General features: G+C 41.3%; 1 protein-coding gene across 1 annotated transcript; it reads left to right on the top strand.

The window, feature by feature from the left end:
• The first annotated feature begins 2,590 nt into the window (after nt 1–2,590).
• Nucleotides 2,591–25,084, top strand: LOC124113913. Its single transcript, XM_048393697.1, has 8 exons — nt 2,591–2,688; nt 14,916–15,176; nt 15,915–15,929; nt 16,872–17,107; nt 19,170–19,353; nt 20,191–20,298; nt 21,862–21,997; nt 24,958–25,084. Exons 1-6 carry the CDS (start codon nt 2,640–2,642, stop codon nt 20,274–20,276), a joined length of 831 nt encoding a protein of 276 aa, XP_048249654.1. The 5' UTR covers nt 2,591–2,639; the 3' UTR covers nt 20,277–20,298; nt 21,862–21,997; nt 24,958–25,084.
• Nucleotides 25,085–26,025: the final 941 nt, after the last annotated feature.

Raw genomic sequence — 26,025 nt, 5'->3', positions numbered from 1 at the left:
TGTTACAGTCAATGTATAAAAAGCAACAATATTTTAGTCATTTTACAATTATTTTTCCGCCAGATTAACTAAAGGTTAAGAGTTGGGTTTAACGCCGCTTTTTACAGTAAGTGATGCAGGTCTCAGACGTTATCCACTTCGGTGAAACCCACGAGCACGGGTATGGTGCTGACAAACCTAGAAACATAATTCGAACCCACAATCATAGGTTTCTGGCGTGCCCAAGGGACGCAAATCTGCACAGCGAATCGCGGCGCCTTAGACGACTGGGCCACCCGTGCCCCCTAAAGGTTAAGAAGCTCAAAAGTGCTTAAACACATCGCAATAGACAAATACTGCTGGAAATAGAAGCCAAAACCTTTTAAAATATACATTGACTTTCGTTTTCCTTTAATCAGTCACTTGGTAATGAAATAAAGCATAAAATGTTTGGAATTCGATATCATTATATAAAAAATGAAATCATAATAATTATTGTGAAATGACTGAAATATTTTGTCGTTTTGAATGTTGCCTAAGTGACAATTTCAGTCATTTTAGTTATACTGTAACTCTGCCCCGATTCGTTTACGCTTCTCCTGACATCCAATGCAGAGATATGTGTACAGTTCCTCTACCTCACGGGTGATATTAGCATATTGTGTCAATGCTTTCAACATGTTGTCACGACCAGCATGATGAGTTAAAACGCGACCCCTCTCAATGATGTCAAACATGGTCGGTATGTGTAAAGTATATGGGTTCTTGAGCACTGGGGGCGTCGCGTAGCCTAGGTGGTAAAGCGTTCGCTCGCCACGCCGAAGACCTGTGTTCCATTCCTGACATGGGTGCAATGTGTGAAGCCTATTTCTGATGTCCCCTGCCGTGATATTGCTGGAATATTGATAAAAGCGGCATAAAACCATACTGACTCTTGAGCACTGTCATTGCGTTACGAGTCAACTTTTCAATATCACCACACTGAAGAATTTCCTACCGGCCATGATGTAACACTGACCAGTGGACAGGCGGAACAAGCTTCTATTTGACTGATTACCTATCTTCCTTCTAATCTGTTTTAGTATTACTGAAAATTATATTATACGTGTGTACTCTAGAAATACCTTGTACGTGTATATACTTGTTACTGCTCTAATGTGTGTGCACTAGTAATACATGGACATAGCCTATGCTGTAAGAGTGAGTGAGTGAGTATGGTTCTACGTCGCTTTTAGCAGTATTCCAGCAATGTCACGGCGGGGGACACCGGAAATGGGCTTCACACATTGTACCCATGTCGGGAATCGAACCCGGGTCTTCGGCGTGACGAGCGAACGCTTAAACCACTAGGTTACCCGACCGCCCCCTGTGCTGTAAGATGTACCATGGATCCCGAGGGTCAGTGGTCATGAGTAGAGCATTGGCCAGAAGTCACTTGAATTGATTGTCGGACACTTTCTTCTTTCCATAAACATGTCACTTTTAAAGTTGATATTTGATACCCCTAAAACACTCATTCACTCACTCACTCAGTTTACCCTTGGAAATCACAGGACATCATAGGTGTCTGTCTAGAAATGTCAGTCTTGATATTTGAGACATGTAACAAAGAGATAGACAGAACATGGAAAGGTCAGAGATGAAGAGATCTGAGGAGAGGTGAAATGGGCCAGTTTGGGGGATTAATGTAATAATAAGTATTCCACAAAGGTCAGAGGTGTTGTCAGCCTCATGATGAAGATGTTTATGTCCTGGGAAGATGCTGGTGAATGGCGTGTAGGTGTAAGGGATGTTCATCACGCACAGGTGCTTGCTCTCCTTGGTGAAGTGGGGTGAAATTGGGTTTTAACGTCGCGTGTGTGCGTGTGGCTGCTTGTACTTGTCCGGACTGATGCCGATTTATAGTGCTAGCTGAGGTACCATGCCGCAGTTTAACATGAATACCCCACTCAGACACAGTATTCTGACTCCGCGCCGACCAGTCCTTGTTTTAGCCCCCGGATGCCGAGCACCAGACAGGGTAACAACAAGTACCATCTTTTAACGTCTTTGGTATGACGCGGCCGGGTATCGAACCCCGGACCTTCCGCTCTCCGGGCTGACGCTCTACCACTAGACCACGGAGGCGGTCTGCTCTCCTTGGAGTAGAAGTTTGCGTTTATTGATTTAATGATGAAAAGCGTAATCAGGGTTCGACATTATTATGCCTCTGTAAATTTGACCGTCTCCGTGGTCTAGTGGATAGAGCGTCTGCCTGGAGAATAGAAGGTTGGTTGTTCGAACCCCAGCCACATCACACCAAAAGAGGTTAAACACCCCAAAACACTCACTCACTCAAGCATATGATTGCCTGTATATCGGAAAGATTACACAGACTTTTTCCGGGGACCAACAATTCTTAACGACATATCAATATGTCACACACGCACGCGCGAACGCACACACGGCACACGAACACACACACACGTGCGCACACATACAGAGCATGACACTATATTAAACAAAAACAGCGCTCTGCTTTAACGCGACATTCTTTGATTGGCGTGGTTTTCTTGGTCGCAGTACTCGTCAATGCAGGCTGACTGGATGCCACCCGTCAGGTGGGGTATACGTAGGTTACACGCCCTGTAGTCTGTTGACTCACACACACGGAGACGACCATGGCGCATGTACCCACCCTACTGGCTTTGCTGCTGACGGCCACATGCTGTGAGTGTTGTCAGTTGTTCTACAAGTGTTATCTATTTAATTATTAATAATATAATGACAGTTGTTTCGTAATTGGACGAGTGATTAGTTGCTGAGTGCTGTGTTTAACAACAAACAAAACGTGTATATACAAGTAATACTTTATCCGTGTATATAATAGTAATATCTTATGCATGTACAAACCAGTAAGACCTTATACGTACATGTACTATTAATACCTTACACTTGTAGATCTATATGTTATGTATAAAAAGCAACAATGTTTTAGTTGGATCGTAATTGTTTTACATCAATAACTCGGCGCTGCTATTTAGGACAGATCGCAGATTTTCCACTTGGAGAAGAAGTAACTACTGATTAATTCTCTGGAAGGATCTGGGAATCGAAACAACGCACAATACAACCTATTTTTCCAGCTATGGGACAAACTCACAGAAAACAGTTTTATCGTAAAAATACAAGTTGGGGACAAGTGATACTTGTACAAATATTGATCAAAAAAAGTAAACTACGGCCTCGTGTATACATATCCACATACACATATCTATCTTGAAGCGCCTGGAGGGGGCGCGGGTGGCCCAGTCGTCTAAGGTGCCGCGATTCGCTGTGCAGAGTTGCGTCCCTTGGGCACACCAGAAACCGAATCCCGGTTCGCCCCGATTATGTTTCAAGGTTTGTCAGCACCATACCCGTGCTCGTGGGTTTCACCGAAATTGGTAAACGTCTGAGACCTGCATCACTTCGGGTTGCCTCCCACATCAAGCTGACACGCCGTGATATAACTGGAATACTGTTAAAAGCGGCGTTAAACCCAACTCACTCAATCACTCACTGAACCGCCTGGAGTGAATGAGTTGGATTTTACACGATTTTTAAAAGTATATTGTTCTATCGAGTCAGAAAGTCCCAATTTAAGTAATGCAGGTCTCAGACATTTACCACTGGCGAGACTCACGGGAACGTGCATAGTGCTGTCAAACCTAGAAACCAACAAACATAGGTTTATGGCGTTCCCAAGGGGCGCAACTCTGCACAGCAAATGGCAGCGCCTTAGACAACTGGGCCATCCGTGCCCCCAACTGTTCTTGCATCAAGTCCAAGTAACATCCAGTGCTGATAAATGCATCAACAACCCATTGTGGGCCATAGAGATTATGAGCTGGATGTGTTATGGTATCGTATTTATAAGTACATGTACCATACATTAGACTAAAACTATTGTATTACGAGAGAATTATTAATATATAAAGTACCAAATGTTTTTGCAGCCATGTTTGTTTACAGAAGCACTCACACCTATAATCAACGCCTTGGGAGTAAATGGGCATCGGATCTATGTGTAAAGCTTACTGAAAGTTGTTCCTGAAAAATTACTTATTTGCACTTATATTACACCCCTGCAACAGAGGTGTCTGTATAAGTTATGACGATCAAATCTGCGTCATTGTTTTATTCCGTTTTCCCCAAATTTGTGACATCAGAAATCATAGTGACTATGTACGCTAAACCTTGCGTCATAGCTAGTTGTGACTTTATAATTGCATTGTCAACCGTCTGTTGATAAACATACTTACAGTGGGGAAATATTTAAAAATAGGAGGACCTAATTTCTTTTTCAATTCTAGCATTAAATACCAGACAAAATACAACCTGTTCTGAAGGGCTGTCACACTTTTATTGCACCAATGTCGTCTCCACTGAACTAGAATATAAAAATTAGTCACGTATAACAGGTAACATCCAACACTAATCTTGGACACTGCAAATAAGGACTTTGTTCATCCGAAACACTGGTATCCCCTTTCCCAAATCTCTCTGGCTACATTATGATTATGAGCAAACACAACTGTGAAGTATCTAACTGTACTGCAATAATAAGGATGGTCAATTCATTGTCATTACTACCCGGTTAGAATAGGTCTTGAGCAACCATGCTTGTGGCGAGAAGCGACTATGCTTGTTGTAAGAGGCAACTAACGGGATCGGGTGGTCAGGCTCGCTGACTTGGTTGATGCAAGTAATCGTATTTTAATCGCATGGATAGATGCCGATGATGTCAATTACTAGATTGTCTGGTCCAGACTCGTTTATTTTCTCAGACCGCCGTCATGTAGCTGGAATATACAATATTGTTAAGTGCGGCGTTAAACAACAAACAAACATTTTCATCACAATAATGGCAGCACTATTTACACAGTTCTTGACAAACATTCTATGATAAATAACAGTAGACGTCACTTTTTCATTTCTTCCACATGCCTTGAAACATTAGAACCACTTCCTTACATCATAACAACCATTGAATCTTGGCATTACAATGAGAACATCCAATGTCAAACTACCATGACCACACTTGCATACAGTCTTCAATACATCGGTACAATGTGCAGGTCAGTTCTCGTTCAATCTGTATGGGGTCCAGGTCAGTTCTCGTTCAATCTATGTGGGGTCCAGGTCAGTTCTCGTTCAACTTGAGTGGGGTCCAGGTCAGTTCTCGTTCAATTTGTATGGGGTCCAGGTCAGTTCTCGTTCAATCTGTGTGGGGTCCAGGTCAGTTCTCGTTCAATATGTGTGGGGTCCAGGTCAGTTCTCGTTCAACTTGAGTGGGGTCCAGGTCAGTTCTCGTTCAATCTGTGTGGGGTCCAGGTCAGTTCTCGTTCAATCTGTGTGGGGTCCAGGTCCTGATCAGCATGGTGCTCCTGGTTTCCGAGTCATCTCTCGGCTGAAGAGGATGTCTCTACATGTTCATTTGGATTGTTCAGTCTCTGTTTCCAAATGATCCACTGCATCGGTTAATTCCTCATCATTTTCCACATTCATTCCACTGGAGGTTCGTCAAGGAATCCATATTCATCGTCCAAGTTGTCCGATGTACCATCGCCAATGTCAGGCTTTATCCTTTCCTGATCCTTCGACGCGCTTTGACGACGATTTCCTTGTTGAGCTTTGGACTGAAGTGGAAGACTACCAAGGGTTCTCAAGGGGGTTGCTCTGGCTTCAGGCTTTACCACATAAACTGGGCTTTTGTCATTTTCCTATGATTCAAACATGAATCTGTCCTTCCAGTGCCCCCATCATCCCGTGGCAAGGGAGATAACTGACTTTAAAAGTCCAGTTTCCACCCTTGCCGAACTAAGCTGGAGTTTCTGGGCTCGGTCGTTGCGCCACCAGAGGCTATTACGAGTTATGTCCCTTCTATGTCCCTCCTATTGACCAATCAGATTCCACCTCTCACATCACTTGCATTTGCTTCAAACAAAATGGCGGCGCCCAGTGAAGTCTATCTGATCGATAATCAAAATCTATTTAGTAATAAAACGGGTCTTACGTCGTAGAGTGCATCAAATCACGTGAGCACCTTGATTAAAAATATCTACTGACACCGAGTTGGCAGTACACATGCTTTGCAAATCCTGCATTCAACCGAAATCTGCACGGCAGTTTACGAACCGCATGTCGATTTCGTCACGCGATTTTGATGTATAAACTCGCTGGTCCAGCCAAAAAAGAACTCCATAATTCCAGCCTAGTTCGCCAAGGGTGGAAACTGGACTTTCATAGTCAGTTAACTCCCTTGTCTCGGGAAGATGAATGCGCCCCTGGTCATGGTGTACTTTGGCTAGGAATCCGACACGAGGGATAAAATAATTAAACAATCGGTCTACTGCTGTAGACATCAGCATCCGCATTAAACACCAGACAAAAAACAACCAGCTCTGAAGGTCACACACATATGTTCGAAGATCATCGAACTGGTTTATCGCACCGATAACACTAATATTGGTTCGTTGAGTTGGGCGATTTCACTGGAAATCATCCGGATATGTCACCCTTGATTATTATTACAGGCAGGGTAACAACAATTACCATCTTTAACGTCGTTTAGCGTTTTCTGTTATCCTGAATACATGGTATTGGATATACGTTATGTATAATACACTTTATGACCAAATAAGTATCCTATTTTCAAAGAACATCAGCAACGTCTTAATGAATGCATAACTGATGCTGTCAGGTGGTCAGGCTTGCTGACTTGGTTGATGCCTGTCATCATATCCCAACTGCGGTGATCAATGCTCACAACATCACTCATTAAATTATCTGGTCCAAACTCGGTTTATTACAGACCGACTTATGTAGCTGAAATATAATATAACGAGTGTGGCGTTAGTAACAGACAAGCATCAAACAAACAAACATATATATATCGCAGCTATACCAGTAAGTTTTAAGATACATTTTTCGAACACTTCAACAGATATAAAATACATGTGCCCTTCATATACCTAAATCTCAAGTAAGCTATTATTGTATATTCTCCTGTATACGTTGTTGATTTGTCACGCTAAAGTGACTCTTGAAGTATCGGTGCATGTCTTTATTAAAGTTCTCTTTGCGCAGATACGGTCGATTAAAGGCATCTGTGAGGGCGTCTTCGTGCACACAGGTTACAGAGTTTAGATCAACTTAATACCTTACAGTATAATTTCTCATATAACAACAACTCACGATCACCACGCATGGTCATGGGTCCAATACCTCCGACAGACATCGTGACTCGGATGTTTTGCATTTGTTCTATAAAAAGCCTGGCAAATACTGACTGACCTATTTTAGAAACCGTACCATGATTACTGAACACAACAACCATGCATTACGTGACTCTGTCTGTCTCTTCAGTATCGCAAAAATCATATGAAACAATTCTAAGACAAGATTATTAGCTTTGATACCGTGTACGTTTACATACTAGTAACACTTTATACGTGTAGGTAGTAATAGAAAATCCTTATACGTATATGAGGTAGTAATTCCTTATACATGTGTATTCAAGTAATACCTAAAATATGTATGTGCTAGAAATAGCTTATACGTGTATATACCAGATAGACCTTATCTGTGTATGTCCTTGTAATACCCTATATGTGTATGTTCTAGTGATACCCCACACGTGATTATATACTACAGAAGCAGGCTTTTCAATGTCACTTTATATAAAGGTAACTGTTGTTTGTTTCCGCACTGCCTTCATATTGTTATTACCACGAGAAAGGACCGGTTCTGTTGGGGCTGTTGATGGTGTTATTTTTTCATTTGATTCATTTGCTGGAATAAAAATCAGAGTGATGGCTGAGGACCAAAGCCCCACCACAGGAAACTGAGCCAATGACATCATGCAATCCGATCCCAATGTGCTGTGCGTTGGGGGTGGGGGTGGGGTGTGGGGGTGTGGGTGGGGGTGTGTGGGTGGGGTGGGGGGGGGGGGGGGTGTCAATGATGACTGGCATAAATGAACGACGCATGTTTAAGTTATCTATTCATTCAAATCGTGAGTAAATATTTATGTCACGAAAAGCCTAATCCCTGCACGGAGATCCTTCAAGGTGACCTCATTTTCAGTTATAATAGATTGTAATTACAATGTCTTTGAACAGGTCCATACAATGAACACCTTATACGTGTCTATGCTTGTAACGCTTTTTACGTATATATGTTATTCATGTATTATACGTGTACATACTAGTAATACCTTATGTGTGTCTATGCTTGTAACGCTTTTTACGTATATATGTTAGTTATGCATTATACGTGTACATACTAGTAATACCTTATGCGTGTCTATGCTTGTAACGCTTTTTACGTATATATGTTATTCATGCATTATACGTGTACATACTAGTAATACCTTATACGTGTCTATGCTTGTAACGCTTTTTACGTATATATGTTATTCATGCATTATACGTGTACATACTAGTAATACCTTATGCGTCTCTATGCTTGTAACACTTTTTACGTATATATGTTAGTTATATATTATACGTGTACATACTAGTAATACCTTATGCGTGTCTATGCTGGTAAAATCGTATACGTATACACACTAATAATATGTCTATATACTAGTTCGTCACAATATGGCTGAAATATTGCCGATGTGACGTAAAGCTTTAACTCACTCACTCTATATACTAGTATATATCGTATACGTATATATACCAGTAGTACTTTAAAACGTGTACATTCCAGTAACACCTTAAACATGAATATATTAGTAATACTAGTACCCTAGTTATGCCTTATAAGTGTATGTACTAGTAATACCTTTCACGTGCATATACTAGTAAGACCTTATACGTGAATATACTAGTTATGCCTTATACATGTATATACTAGTAAGACCTTATACGTGAATATACTAATTATGCCTTTTTACATGTATACACTGGTGAGACCTTATACATGAATATACTAGTTATGCCTTATACATACAGTGTATATACACTGGTAAGGCCTTTCACGTGCATATATCAGTAAGACCTTATACGTGAATATACTTGTTATTTCATATACATGTAGATACTAGAAAGACCTTTCACGTGCATATACTTGTAAGACCTTGTACGTGAATATACTAGTTATATCTTATATGTGTACGTACTAGAAACGCCTTATACGTGTAAACTACACAAGCAGGCGTTTCTATGCCCTTTTATATAAAAAAAAGTTAACATAGATTTTAAACTGTTATTTTCCCGTAAACCCCTTCATGGTTATTACCGGAGTGATGGTCAAAGGAAACTAAAACCTCACCTCAGGAAACTGAACCAATGAGATTTCCTCATGCAATCCGATCCTAGTGGGCTGTGCGTTGAGGGAGGGTTCTGTTGTTGTTGCATAAGTGTTAAAGAGGTCGCCTTCTGTCTAAGCAATTTCGGCTGACCTGTCCCTCTTTGGGACTCCTGTGTGTGAGTAGGGTACACATATCTATTGCGAGTTTGGTGTTCACATAATTTCTGTTTTTGTATTGATATGATTTCTATTTTCTTATATTGATACGATTTCATTTTCATCCTTGGCTACTCCGTTTATATACGTTCGAGTAGCTGTCCATCTCTCAGAAATAGAGTTAGTTTGGCCTTCGCTATTGCATCTCTTGGCTTTAGGAGATCTATGACAGATAGCGGATCTAACTGCAATTCTTGTTTTAACTTAGCCCGGGCTGGGGCATGGTCTTGACATTCTAGTAACACGTGATCAATGGTTTCAGCCTGATTGCAAGATGAACAAACCTTGTCATAGTGCTTTTTGTGACCGAGACTGAGGCGTGAGACAGCAATTTCAATTTTCCTTGCATTTGGGTATGAGTTTGGCTTTTGTTGGACCTTGGGTTGAATTTTGTATAGCCATCTGCCGATCTTACTTGCGTCCCATTGGGCTTGCAATCTTTCTGCTATGGAGGCTTTGATTTTTCTTTTTATCTCTAGTGAGTCTGCTTTTTCATTTCCATGAATATCTATGTGAGAGGGGATCCAACACAGCTCCACCTGTTACCCTTGGTCCGATAGTTTTGTATATTCGTATAGAATATTGTTGACTGTGACTGGCCTGGAGTTTGAGTTTCTGCAACTGAAGGCTTAAAGTGCTTAGCGAGTCTGATAGGACGACTGCCTTTGCTTCCGGAAGTTCCGGTATGAGTTTGAGTGCATGATGAATTGCCTCCAATTCAGCCGTGAATACTGACTGACCATCAGGCAAGCGAACTGAATGTGCTTGGGGTTTGGAGCTGTGGATATGGATCCCGTAACCAGCACTGTTGTTGATAGGATTCTTGGATCCATTAGTGTATATTGGGCCCAGCTGTCCCAGGTAGTTCGAATTTTAGTGATAGCTACTGATCGTAGTAGGTTTGGGTTTTCTTTTTTAGTTACTTCTGATGTTAAAGCAGTGTCAACTTTGGGAGTTTTTAAAGTCCAGGGAGGGTGTAACCCTTTGTAGTAACTTTCTGGAGGCTGAATGTCATCACAAATGTGACTTAGAATGAGTTCACGTACTAATATCCCAGATGGCTTTAGTGAGGGATTTCTTCGAGCTAGGGCTTCACCTCGAGTGTTTTTGTCTTGCCATATCTTTTTAACCAAAGGGTGTGATGTTCGTTCCCAGAACGATACTATTGCCTGCTCTCTTCTTAGTTTCATTGGGAGTTCTCCCGTTTCTACTTGTAGTGCTTCTATAGCTAGTGAAGGGAGGGTTCTGTATATTTCCTGGCATAAATGAACGACGCGAGTTTGAACAAGCAGTTTACTGACACTGTGCCAAAGCACTCAGATCTTAAGTAAACATATTACGTAATCCCCGAGAGTGGGCAGCAACCTGCCCAAGCTCGGCCTTTACACCATGAGTGTTGCTCAATCGTTGCTCTCTCAATGCATCAACATATTTCGAACGTATATTCTCACTACCGCCCTGTGTGTTGGCAGAAGGGATTAGAGCTACCGCTCACTGCATTTCTGGTGGTAATAGTCTGTCTATTTAAAGCGGGCATGTCTAGGTAAACTTTTCGTTTGAGTGAACCCTGCTTTGGTAGTGTCTGATCATGTAGATGCCCGAAAGATGAACACATGAATGACAGTCACTGCAAAATGACAAATGTTCGGTTTGTCGCAGTATAAATCTGACACAATATTTGTTACAATGATTACATATTGCACAATTTACACAAGTATTATTGGATAAAGTATTTAAAACACTTTAGGCTGCATATAATAAAAGTAAGGATCAGATTTATGGATGAACAACCTCTTTATTAGGAGCTCCTAACTGTAATAAAGAAGTTGTTCATCCATAAGCCTTATCCTTACTTAATACTCCACCTTCTAAATGCCTCTCAGAGAAGTTATGCACATAATACACTTTACACAATGTTTAATAAGGTCCGATGAGGTGGGATAACGTTGGTTGGTTGGTTTGTTGTTTAACGCCGCACTCAGCAATATTCTAGCTATATGACGGCGGTCTGTAAATAATCGAGTCTGGACCAGACAATCCAGTGATTAATACCATGAGCATCGATCCACGCAATTGGGACCGATGACATGTATAAACCAAGCATAGTCGCCTTTTTACGGCAAGCATGGGTTGCTGAAGACCTATTCTACCCCGGAATCTTCACGGGTTCAGCTGCATAACGAGTCTGCATACTCCACTGGAGTCTTGATGTTGACATCTGGTTGTCGGTATTTCCTCCTTCGAGGAGGCATTCGTCCCCCTTATCATCTGTGTGATGGGGATTTCAGTGTGGGTTTGTTCTCGCTGCTGGCAACTTTCTGCATGGTTGGTGGTTCTGGCACCAGTGGTGTTGAAGTGAAGCGTAAAACAAAAGCTTATGCAGATTCATTTATACTAGCTACAATACAATTTTGGAATATGTTACCAGAAAACCTAACGGGGACAGAGACCGTTGCATAATTTAAGAACTTGCACCACGTAAGGGAGATATAATGGTATACAGTGGGATTTAAATTATGGAAACAGAATATGTCAAATTATTCACAGTCGCCACAGGCTTGGCTGCAGCGGTCTTAACGCAGATCAATATGATAGATATATTTTGGATACAAAAACTTGTTCCTGTGGATATGTTTTACACTTCTTTTTTGAGTGTACAAATTACTATGTTCTTCGAAATAAAATGTTTTTTTACCAACATGGTTATTCTTTACAAACAGTTAAGTAAGGAAGAGCCAATACAAATATTAGATTCTATTCAAAACTTTATATTAAAAAATGGCAGATTTTCAATGACATTAATTGTTTAATAAAAACTGCAAATAAACTTATTATATATACACATCTAGCTTGGCATGTAAAATTCATTTTTACATCTGACCTTTTTTATGTATTCATTGTAATATGTCCTATGTGTAATCGAGCGGTATTAACACAAGCGCTTCGCTTGTTTACCAATCCATTTTCACACGTTTGTGAAAATAAATATTTTTAAACCATAACATGCATCAACCAAGCCTAACCACCCGATCCCGTTAGTCGCCTCTTAGTGCAAGCAGAGTCGTTAAAGCATGGGTTCCTCAAGACACATTCTAACCTGGATCTTCTTGGGTATCGACGCTCTTGAAATGGATCACCTTTGACTTGGATTCATTAACAGACATAGAGTTGGATTGACGCCATGTGTGAGTGAGTGAGTGAGTGAGTGAGTGAGTGAGTTTGGGTGAGTGAGTGAGTGAGTGAATGAGTGAGTGAGTGAGTGAGTGAGTGAGTGAGTGAGCGGGTGAGTGAGTGAGTGAGTGAGTGAGTGAGTGAGCGGGTGAGTGAGTGAGTGAGTGAGTGAGCGGGTGGCCGGGTGAGTGAGTGAGTGAGTGAGTGAGTGAGTGAGTGAGTGAGTGAGTGAGTGAGTGAGTGAGTGAGTGAGTGAGTGAGTGAGTGAGTGAGCGGGTGGCCGGGTGAGTGAGTGAGTGAGTGAGTGAGTTTGGGTGAGTGAGTGAGTGAATGAGTGAGTGAGTGAGTGAGTGAGTGAGCGGGTGGGCGAGTGAGCGAGTGAGCGAGTGAGTGAGTGATTGAGTGAGTGGAGTGAGTGAGTGAGTGAGTGAGTGAGTGAGTGAGTGAGTGAGCGGGTGGCCGGGTGAGTGGAGTGAGTGAGTGAGTGAGTGAGTGAGTGAGTGAGTGAGCGGGTGGCCGGGTGAGTGAGTGAGTGAGTATGGTTTTACGCCGCTTTTAGCAATATTCCAGCAATATCACGACGGGGGACACCAGAAATGGGCTTCACACACTGTACCCATGTCGGGAATCGAACCCGGGTCTTCGGCGTGACGAGCGAACACTTTAACCACTAGGCTACCCGGCCGCCCCAGCCATGTTTGAAGAAAATCTAATAAAACGTTCAGGTCAGTTTCCGATTCTGCAAGTAACCCTATACCATCGGGGTAGTTTAATACCAATTGTTGCCTCGTTGACTACTCTGAATGGCATATGGTTTATGGCAGAAAATTATCATTTATGAACAGGTTGGAAAGAATCGGTGACAGCAAACATCCTGTTGTCTGTATTTCACATCAAACCTTGAAGTAGATTTCCCGTTGGGGCTCGCATCTCACGGCATCTCACGGCGGTTAATACAGTCGTACGCATTCCTGAAGTCTATGGATGCTGTGGATTCGGATTTCTAGATAGATTTACGTGTTTCTACTATAGTATTAATAGTTGCGATATGCTCGATTGTTTACCGACCATACCTGTAGCCATTTTATTACTGTATCTTCTAAAATAACATCGTCTTCTAACCTGGATAACCTGTTATTAAAAATACAACAATATATTCTTGAAAGATGCACAGGTGAGAGTAAGTTCTCTGTATGAGAGTGGGTCTCTTCGGTCGTCTTCCTAATCACCTAAAAATCACTGAAATAGTCTAAAGACTCAAAACATATAAACAACAAACAACTGACGTCCATCTGCTTGATATGAAAGTAAAATCATCACACACATTTCTTCGCCCGTTCAAAATGCAGCAATTTGTATTAATAAAAAAATCAATAAATAATCGACCATGCGAATTTGTGTGTGTAGTGTGTCTTTGGGGCAGATTATCCACAAATTGCCACATCGACTACTGAGGTCTCCACACAAATAAGTTATATCAACACAGTGAATATTATTACTTATTCCGCGGATCGGTTCCTTATATTACGCACGACATATATATCTTGGAAAGTCTAACCCGACGCATGGCGATCCTACCAATATTCAGGTATAACAAACTGCAAATACCAAGTCCTTGAACAGGTTCAGGCCAATAAGAACGTCATTAACATCAGAGTTATGATGGACCAGTGTTTTCATCCTTAATTTAGAATGCTGATAAGGATAGAAAATAAAAGGACTAAAAAATTACATTAAGCCATGTCATTAATGACACCGATTCAGAATCTTCACGAGAGACAATTCAAAAGACAAAACCCTTACGTATGTAATTAAATCAAGACATGCATGCATAATTACCCTGTATATATAATTTTGGCTAACGGGTGCATCCAAAGCAGTATTCATTAAATGATAACGGTAGTAATAATATCACTTATGATATTCTTCAAACCGCCTCCGTGGTCTAGTGGTAGAGCGTCCGCCCGGAGAGCGGTTCGATCCCCGGCCGCGTCATACCAAAAGACGTTAAAAGATGGTACTTGTTGTTACCCTGTCTGGCGCTCGGCATTAAGGGGCTAAAACAAGGACTGGTCGGCTCGGAGTCAGTATACTGTGTCTGAGTGGGGTATTCAAGTTAAACTGCGGCATGGTATCTCAGTGTGCTAGCACTATAAATCGGCATCAGCACGTCGCTATATAAGTGCAATAATCTTGGACGCGACGTTAAACCCAATTTCACCTCACCTCACCTCTAATATTCTTCGTTTTAATCAAAACCTATGCAGATGTTAACGCCCAGACCGCATGCAGCGTCCGACATGACGCAGCCTGTGTGGCGGCGTTGAGGTCCCTCTACACCAACACCTCGGCCTACTGGTTTGGGACAGGCTTCACGACGGTCTGCCCGCCGGACAGAGGGGGTGTTCAGTGTACAAATCCTAGACCATCCAGAACCTCCCTCCTCACTCGAATATTTGGGAACGACACAACAGACCCCAGCGGCCTCGCCTTCGTCGTCAACGTCACGTACACTATTACTCTCCCAGGTAAGCAAAACCGTCACTTTTATTGACTATGACGACGTTTTTAACTCTAATTTCCATTTCTGGTGTCCCCCGCCGTCATTTTGCTGGAATATTGCTAAAAGCGGCGTAAAACCATACTCACCCACTCCCACTAATTTCACCAATTCAAAAACAAAAAAACAGCTTAATTTTATAGATTTCATCACATATTTGCAGAACAGTAAAGTTGAATTATGATTTGTTTATACACGTGGTGTAGGACAGCAGTTAACTTTACGCCTCAACGAATCCTACTCTTGGCCTTAGATAAAGGGAGGTAACTCTAACATGATGGTTTTAAGCATATAAAAGCTGACGCGTGTGAGGCAGAGTAAGACAGTGAGTGAGTGAGTGAGTTGGGTTTAACGCCGCTTTTAACAGTATTCCAGTTATATCACGGCGCGTCAGCTTGATGTGGGAGGAAAGCCCGAAGTGATGCAGGTCTCAGACGTTTACCACTTCGGTGAAACCCACGAGCACGGGTATGGTGCTGACAAACCTAGAAACATAATCGGGGCGAACTGGGATTCGAACCCACAATCATAGGTTTCTGGCGTGCCCAAGGGACAACCCGTATGCCCCGAGTAAGACAGTCTGTGTTCTGGTATGTATGCTGATACGGAAAATACGTCTTTTTAGAGTTAACGTTAATACCCTGCACGAAACATAGTGTTAAATTAACAATCTATTCTTCCCACATGAGATTTATTCTATTTCCAGCTGATGGATCTGACCGTGAGTACATCCTTCCTACCCTACTCCTATATCCACATTCATGAACATACAAGACGCTATTATACTATCTATTAGTTATTTCGCCCCCTCCATGGTCCAGTGGTAGGGCGTCCGCCCGGAGAGCGGAAGGTCCGGGGTTCGATCCCAGGCCGCGTCATACAAAAAGACGTTAAAAGATTGTACTTGTTGTTACCCTGTCTGGCGCTGGACATTAAGGGGCTAAAACAAGAACTGGTCGGCTCGGAGTCAGTATACTGTATCTGAGTGGAGTATTCATGTTAAACTACGACATGGTATCTGGTACAAGCAGCCACACACACACACACATGCATGCACGTCGCTATATAAGTGCATTAATCTTGGACGCGACGTTAAACCCCATTTCACCTCACTTATTAGCTATTTCATAATATACTCTGTAAAAAAAGAAGCGCAAAAGTTATTTTAGATGTGTTTGTTATATATCATATAAATAATCAACAGATGGTAGTCAATTGTTCACTATTGGCTTACGTCATTGTCACTGACCCAGGTTCCATATTGCACACATGGAACAGTAGATTTTCAAGGTGTAGGTCATCTGTTCTCAATACCTTGTATGACCACCTTTAGAGTCCAAAAGTGATTTGCATCGTTGTGCCAATGAAGCAATAAGATCCCGAATTATGGCCTGGGGAATGTTCACCCACTCTGCTTGCAGTGCTTGTGCCAACTGTCGGGGGTCATGCGGTTGTTGCTGACGTGCTCGCAGTCGTTGATCCAGCGCACCCCATAAATGTTGGATTGGGTTTTATTCTTGAGATCCGGAGGGCCATGGCATGACCTGGATGTTGGGATTCCTGAAAAAAGGCTGTTGTCAATCTTGCCGTGTGAACACGACGCTTACCCACCGCCCTCGGTCCTAATTACATTTTGTAGATCCGTATTTTTGTTAAACATCAGGTACATACCCTGGCTGTGGGAGAATAGTGGAGGTACCTTTGACAGGACCACAAACTTTCTCCATCGACCCCCTCGCCAACTCCCTTTACACCCCTTTCGACTTGCGCGACCAGCCGGAAGTGACGTGGCCAGCGGAGGAGAACGCCCTCTACACTGTTATGTATTATGCCGCCGGCTCGAGCTACATGCATGGATTGTATGTCAACGTCGCCGGCGGCAGGCTGGAGGGTGGAGACGTGAGTGACCTTATATATATATATATATACTCAACTGAAACTCCCGAACACATCAAGATGTACTTTGATCTTAACACTCGCTTGCTCGCTGACTTGGTTGATGCACTCGTATCCCAATTGTGTAGATCGATGTTCATGATGTCATTCACGGTAATGTCTGGTCCAGAATCGATTATTTACAGACCGCCGTCATATAGCTGGAATATTGCTGAGTGTGGTGTTAAGCAACTAAGAAACAAAAACTAAGAACAGACGATATCATTAAATGTGGTGACCAAAACCTGGAGGTCGTGGATTGTTATGACTATCTTGGCATACGTTTAACAGATAACTTGGATTATAATCGGATGGGACCGCCTCCGTGGTCTAGAGGTAGAGCGTCCGCCTCGAGAGCGGAAAGTCCGGGGTTCGATCCGAAAGGACGTTAAAAGATGGTACTTGTTGTTACCCTGTCTGGCGCTGGGCATTAAGGGGCTAAAACAAGGTCGGCTCGGAGTCAGTATACTGTGTCTGAGTGGGGTATTCATGTTAAACTGCGGCATGGTATCTCAGTGGGCTAGCACTATAAATCGGCATCAGTCCGGACTAGTACAAGCAGCCAAACACACACACACACACACACGTGAATGCACGTCGCTATATAAGTGCAATAATCTTGGACGCGACGTTAAACCCTCACCTCACCTCACCTCACCTTTAATCGGATGGCTAGATTATAGTATAGTGGTTGGCTTCCTCATATCGAAATACAAGCTTCTTTGAGGATGTGCAAAACAATACGTTCACAAAGTCATATGACTCTATGGTGTGGTCGGTGATAGAATACGGTGCTGGTAAACGGGGAACGTACAAAATAACGCGTATGGGGGAGATACGGAACAGAGCCATGAGATTCATCCAAGAAGTGAGAAAATATACCCGAAATAATGCAGTCTGTGGGGTCATGGGTTGGAGATCACTGGATTGTCATATAGCTAGAATATTGCGGCGTTAAACAACAAACAAACAAACTTTGTAGTCGAGGCCCGTCTGAGGGCGGTAGACATGTGTCCACATATTAGTTCCTGGTTTTACACAGCAATACTTTAGCTATACCAAACATCCTGTAAGTAATCGGGTCTGGACCAGACAAATCAGTGGTTGACACAATGCCACATTAGAGAAAACAGTGTTCTGTTAGATATTATTTAGAGATATATAACCATAGAGTAATATTTCCTTCCGTGTGTTCAGTACTGCTGTGCATGTTTTCAACAAGCAGTATATATCTTTTACCGGTTCTAATTCCATATGTCACTGCGATGCAATTATTGTATAAAGCATGTTATATCTATCTGTTACACTTCAAATGGACCAGCATTGTTTACCTCGTTAACCATCATTTATAGATATTATCTGTCAAGTCCGAATTTGTTTCTTACAAGTAGTATTGCAGTATTTGTTCAATTGATTTCATACTGGTACTTTTGTCAGGTACGTTTAAGACATTGGTACTATATGTCTGTATGTCATCACATTGCTGCTGACCATAATGACAGTTGATTGACGCCTGTTTTTTATTGAGCATTTAAAAATCAGAAAAGATTTAATTTACTATTCAATAATAATCTGTTTATTTTATCATAGTCACAATATCACACATTTAAATGTCTCTCCGTGCCCCATAGCGTTCATTCTTGTTCATGCCACCAACCACTCCATATAACTGATATCATGCGGCATAATACAATACTCACCTTCTGTAACAACTCCAAACATTAAAGCGTTTTAGCTATGATCAATAACAAACACGTAATTGGTATTAAAGGTAGTCATCGATCGTTCATTCTTAGTGCTGCTGAATCATCAAAAGAAGATGACATCATCGTGCTATTTTGAGCGTCACTGGGGTTTCCTAATAATAAGAAGTTATGTGTAGAAAGACCTAACCACGTCACCGGGGAATTCCCATTTTGTCGTGTGCTGAAAAGGAATTTTAAACTGACGTATTCAGGTCACGTGTTACGTCAGGTCTTGGATATCGATTGATGGCGTCCTTTAACCTATATAGCCTTCGTTCCAGACTATAGCTTCCCACCTCGAGCCTGAAATTCCTGCGTACCGGATCACCGCTTTCGTCTGGATAGTGTTTAAGCAACAGACATCACTAAACGCGTCCAATGTCGACAGCATTTTCAAGACATTGACCTCCCGCGACCGATATAGGATCTACCCTGAGGACATTGTGTCGGCGCTAGGACTCTCAAGTAAGGAGTACATTTAAGACGATTATCTACTCTTTATTTTTCGATTATATAACATCATTTTAACAACACGAACCATGCTATATATGTCAACGGGTGCCACAGCTCCTTTACTTTCGTTGGTACACAATGATGGAGGATTTTACACTTATTTAAATGTAATATTGCGAAAAATAGGTTATAACGAAACAATTTAAGATACCAAGATGTAATTAACTTAATTGGTTTGGATACAGTTATATATTTATTTTTTTTGTCCGTAAATCTATTTTTTCGTTCAGATACTCAGATCTGTATTTACGTAAAATAGGCACAATTAATTACCATAACCCAATTAACTTTCAGTGTTTGCGTACTGTAGACAGGACTGTTTAATATAAGAAACACAAAGTATAACAACAATGTAACCTTTTCACCATGCGTTTCTGTATATCTTTACCGAACTTTACTTACTGATCGAATGCAGGTATCACAAATATGTGACCGATACTGCTAATGCAGTGCTAGGTCTCACTGTATAGACACTTTGACATGTATCACTGTTGTGAGCTTGTGCTATATGTGACACACCTGAGGCATCAGATGGACAGGTGCAACTTAGGAGTCACCTGAAACGGTTTTTAAAGCAGGGTTATGTTATAGGGATATCTCATTTGTTTAAATATTCTAATAGACTGGACCCAGCGGAGTTAAAATATATTGAATGCCTAAAAGAGGACTAGCAATACCCAAAGTGAATAACAACATGGGTGTTTATATCTGGAGCCCTGGAGTAATGCGCAAATGTGCACCAACTCTGACTTTTTAAAGGCTACATATGCTCTCCGTCCCTGGTTGCAGCGCAGTCGTATGGCATCAACGTGATCAAGATCGTTGCGGATGAGTACACCACCATCGTCTTCCGGGATTTTGACATTTTTATATGATGTCCACACTTTTATGGGCAGTGTAAGTTGTTAAAAAATCCGTCATGAAATATCGAACTGTTTGGCCACTTTACAAGTGGTAAAAGGTAAATATTCTAGTCTGTTAACTTGTTTCGAATCATTATAGAATGTTTTTTGTTGAAGTTTTTGTTTTATTATTGTTCAACGCTGAACTCTGCAATATTCCAGCTACATCACGGCGGTCTGTAAGTAATCGAGTCTGGACCAGACAATCGAGTGATTACAATCTTGAGCATTGATCTACACAGTTGGGATACGATGACATGCATCAACCGTGTCTAACGTTATTCGCTCCTGACGGCAAACGTTGATGAAGGCAAATTCTAACACGGATCTTCACGGGTTCATTAGATTGATACATACAGTGTGAATGAAATATCTAAAACCTGCAACCCACAAGGAGTGCCCTTTGTCTTTAGAGACAAGGGTGTTAACCCTTAACTAACTACAAAAGTCCAGTTTCCATCCTTGCCGAACTAGGCTGGAATTTCGTGGCTGGGTCGTAGCGCCACCAGTGGATATTACGGGTTATGTCCCTTCTATGCCCCTCCTATTGACCAATCAAATTCCACCTCTCATATCACTTGCATTTGCTTCAAACGATGGCGGTGCCCAGTCAAGACGATCTCATCGATAATCAAGATCTATTTTGTAATAAAATTGGTTTTACCCCGCCAGGTGCATCAACCTCACTTGAGCACCTTGATTAAAACATGCGCAAATTAGCAAAACATCTGATGACACCCAGTTGGCGGTACATATGCTTGGCAAATCCTGCAGTCGACCGAAATCTACACGTTGAAATCCATGTTGCTTACGAACCGGATGTCTAGTTCGTTATGCGATTTTGATTGGACTATGCATAGACTCGTAAGCTCAGCCAAAATGTAACTCCGGAATACCAGCTCATATCATCTTTCATATCACTTGCATTTTCTTCAAACAAAATGGCGGCACAACTCGTTATAGCCACTGGTGGTTCCACGAAATTCCAACCTAGTCCGAAGTCAGCAAATTCCACATTGTCTATTTATAATGCTCAAGCTTCTATTCAGCAAGTGAATTCTCATGGCGCTTCATTATTTGTGCCTTGGTCATTGGATCAATGTGCATAGTATCCAACCGGGTACCCATTCACTACGATACCCATATCGATCTAGCAACAAATGTTTGTTTGTTGTTTAACGCCGCACTGAGCAATATTCAAGCTGTATGACGGCGGTTTGTAAATAATTGAGTCTGGACCAGACAATCCAGTGATTGACATCATGAGCATCGATCCACGCAATTGGGACCGATGACATGCATCAACCAAGTCAGCGAGCCTGACCACCCGATCCCGTTAGTCACCTTTTACGACAAGCATATGTCCAGACTAGGAATTCGCAAAGTCCCTTTTTGAAAGATTCCTGATGAAATATTACAATAATTGTTTATACTATTTTTGCGTTTAATCATACGTGGTATGCAGTCGAGTCATTGTATCAAAGATGGGCACACATATCTTAGAAACAATTCACTGAAAAATGTCATTACCGAATTATAACAATATGTTTATCATTAAGGTTGAGCAACTACATTCAGCAGAGAGGTGGTCTTACGTCACTTCCGGCTCGTCTTGATCTCAGTGTTTCCGTTGACGTTAGCTTCACGCTCCCCGCTATAACGTACACATCGTGCGGCATTGTGTATCAAACAAGGTGGGTACTCTCATGTCCCCTCTATAACACATTGTATTGTATAATGCGTCACTGAAAGTGGGTACTCTCATGTCCGCTCTATAACACATTGTATTGTATAATGCATCACTGAAAGTGGGTGGTCTGGTGTCCCCTCTATAACACATTGTGTTATATAATGCATCACTGAAAGTGGGTGGTCTGGTGACCCCTCTATAACACATTGTGCGGAATAGTTTATCACTGAAGTGGGTACTCTCTAGGGATTGGTATTGGAGGTTTAAAGTGTATCACAATATTTTGCAATATCACGATATATTGTATAATTCTAAATTTTTAATTCAGAAGCAATCTAATACATTAGGATATGAACTGAAGTTCATAAATGGAACAAAACAAGGTGCTGGTACAACAATGTTTACTCCTTCAATAAATACGCAGTCATCTTGGGGCCGCGGATGCTTGCTAAGGGGCAGCGAAGGCATTTGGCAAGTGTATAACATTAAATACATGATGGACATCCCAGTTTGATATCACCCGAGCATGAAAAAATGATATTGTGATATGTATCGTGGAACGAATGAACCTTAATTTACCGATATACCGGTAATACCTCACAGCCTTATTCCCCTCTATAACACATTGTTGTATATAAAGCATCACTGAAATTTGGTACTTTCATGTCCCCGCTATAACACATCGTCCGTAAAATTGTATCATTGAAAGTGGGTACTCTCAAAGAGTAGTGCTCCGAGACTAGTGATAATCTGGAGGGACATGTTGTTTTATCCTAAAATATAATTACATCACATAACTCACTGGTCCGAAATGAGCTGTGGACTAGTTGGATATCGACCCGTGAAGATACGGGGTAGAATAGGTCTTCAGCAACCCATGCTTGCCGTAAAAGGCGACTATGCTTGTCGTAAGAGGCGACTTACGGGTGACACAGACAAACAAACAACAAACTAGTTGGATATCAACAATAGTGTCTCTCACTGTCATGTCCCTTCTATAACACATCATGCGGAATAGTGTATCACAGAAGGTGGGTACCCCTCTATAACGTACGCAATGTCAAAATCGGTGTATGTTAGACGCATCATTTTTAATGATATTTTGTTGTAGTCATTAATGTACAGGATATAGCTACTGCTCCTACCGTTTGATGATGTACCAGAATGATGTGTAACGCTAAACTATGACACTTCCAGTGCTGAAATGTGTACAAGTATACATTCCTATCGTTTGATGATGTACCAGAATGATGTGTAACGCTAAACTATGACACTTCCAGTGCTGAAATGTGTACAAGTATACATTCCTATCGTTTGATGATGTACCAGAATGATGTGTAACGCTAAACTATGACACTTCCAGTGCTGAAATGTGTACAAGTATACATTCCTATCGTTTGATGATGTACCAGAATGATGTGTAATGCTAAACTATGACACTTCCAGTGCTGAAATGAGTACAAGTATACATTCCTATCGTTTGATGATGTACCAGAATGATGTGTAACGCTAAACTATGACACTTCCAGTGCTGAAATGAGTACAAGTATACATTCCTATCGTTTGATGATGTACCAGAATGATGTGTAACGCTAAACTATGACACTTCCAGTGCTGAAATGAGTACAAGTATACATTCCTATCGTTTGATGATGTACCAGAATGATGTGTAACGCTAAACTATGACACTTCCAGTGCTGAAATGAGTACAAGTATACATTCCTATCGTTTGATGATGTACCAGAATGATGTGTAACGCTAAACTATGACACTTCCAGTGCTGAAATGAGTACAAGTATACATTCCTATCGTTTGATGATGTACCAGAATGATGTGTAACGCTAAACTATGACACTTCCAGTGCTGAACTGAGTACAAGTATACATTCCTATCGTTTGATGATGTACCAGAATGATGTGTAACGCTAAACTATGACACTTCCAGTGCTGAAATGAGTACAAGTATACATTCCTATCGTTTGATGATGTACCAGAATGATGTGTAACGCTAAACTATGTCACTTCCAGTGCTGAAATGAGTACAAGTATACATTCCTATCGTTTGATGATGTACCAGAATGATGTGTAATGCTAAACTATGACACTTCCAGTGCTGAAATGAGTACAAGTATACATTCCTATCGTTTGATGATGTACCAGAATGATGTGTAACGCTAAACTATGACACTTCCAGTGCTGAAATGAGTACAAGTATACATTCCTATCGTTTGATGATGTACCAGAATGATGTGTAACGCTAAACTATGACACTTCCAGTGCTGAAATGAGTACAAGTATACATTCCTATCGTTTGATGATGTACCAGAATGATGTGTAACGCTAAACTATGACACTTCCAGTGCTGAAATGAGTACAAGTATACATTCCTATCGTTTGATGATGTACCAGAATGATGTGTAACGCTAAACTATGACACTTCCAGTGCTGAAATGAGTACAAGTATACATTCCTATCGTTTGATGATGTACCAGAATGATGTGTAACGCTAAACTATGACACTTCCAGTGCTGAAATGAGTACAAGTATACATTCCTAGCGTTTGATGATGTACCAGAATGATGTGTAACGCTAAACTATGACACTTCCAGTGCTGAAATGAGTACAAGTATACATTCCTATCGTTTGATGATGTACCAGAATGATGTGTAACGCTAAACTATGACACTTCCAGTGCTGAAATGAGTACAAGTATACATTCCTATCGTTTGATGATGTACCAGAATGATGTGTAATGCTAAACTATGACACTTCCAGTGCTGAAATGAGTACAAGTATACATTCCTATCGTTTGATGATGTACCAGAATGATGTGTAACGCTAAACTATGACACTTCCAGTGCTGAAATGAGTACAAGTATACATTCCTATCGTTTTGGCAATTCTAATACCAGTAACATGCAGGTTTTCGGCCTTGAGGTGAGGAAAACGAATTTCTCTGTTCCAGCCCAGTAAACGTCACTGTAGATTATCGCAACAGGGATCTAGTAGGTTCCGTGGAGACTCGGATCTCCCCCCAAGTCAGCCTGGTCCCAGAGGAGATCAGAGATCAACCCCCAGCAGTGACACTGAGAGGCAAGTGAACATACACCACCACCCATTCAAGGGTGGCGAGGTGGTCTCGGATTTTTCTAAAAATAAATAATTGTCTGGTTTTGCAAAGCCAAGAATGAAACCGAAGAAAGTTAACGAACATTCGGTTGACACAACCTGCCGGCCCCCAAAAACCATACACTTGAAAATTGGATTTTGGATTTAACCTCAAAATCATAAACGTTATCAAAACGTTACTACGCTGAAAACAGTCGCCGAAACACTGCAAGGCCCAAAACGCAACTATGCGCGTACAAATACATCACCATCGAATAACCATTTTTTGTTTGTTTCATTCTTTGCCACCAACAAACATGGGTGTATATTTTATTACGTCCAGGCAGTATTCTTATCAAACTGATCAAGCCATACACCGCCATGTGCTATAGATAGATTTGATTCACTGGACGCAAGAACGTTCTGTTGGACTAGGTATATTTAATCAAATATAGGTATATGTCATCAAGAGCGAAAACACGAGCGATTTTCTTAGTCTGCAGGTACTGTAAACTACGGTTATAACGAACTTAAAGGGACTACTAATTTTAGTTCGTTATAACCGTAGTTCGTTATAAGTACATATTCAGCATAACTACAGCAAGTAGTTGGGACCAAAAAGTAAGTTCGTTATATCCGTCAGTTCGTTATAAGCGTGTTCGTTATAACCGTAGTTTACTGTACTTGGAAACAATAAATTATGTGAGGCGGGCGGCGCTAAAAAATGTAACAACTTACGTAATATTGCTTTGATGCACCCTCTCTGATAATTATGAATATATCACAGAATCTGGTGGGTTTTTTTTGCTTTATTTTTGCTATATATTGCTATATGTCAATCTTTCAGCGAAAAGTAACAGTAAACGCAGGATGGTGCGTGTCATTTTGTTACTTCAGTATGGTTCTGTTTTCAGACAAGCAGTAT

The sequence above is a fragment of the Haliotis rufescens genome, unplaced genomic scaffold (genome assembly GCF_023055435.1).
Source record: "Haliotis rufescens isolate VD_foot unplaced genomic scaffold, xgHalRufe1.0.p SCAF_12, whole genome shotgun sequence".
Lineage (NCBI taxonomy): Eukaryota > Metazoa > Mollusca > Gastropoda > Lepetellida > Haliotidae > Haliotis > Haliotis rufescens.
The sequence above is the reverse complement of the archived record's forward strand: the minus strand, read 5'-3'. Positions and strand labels throughout refer to the sequence as shown.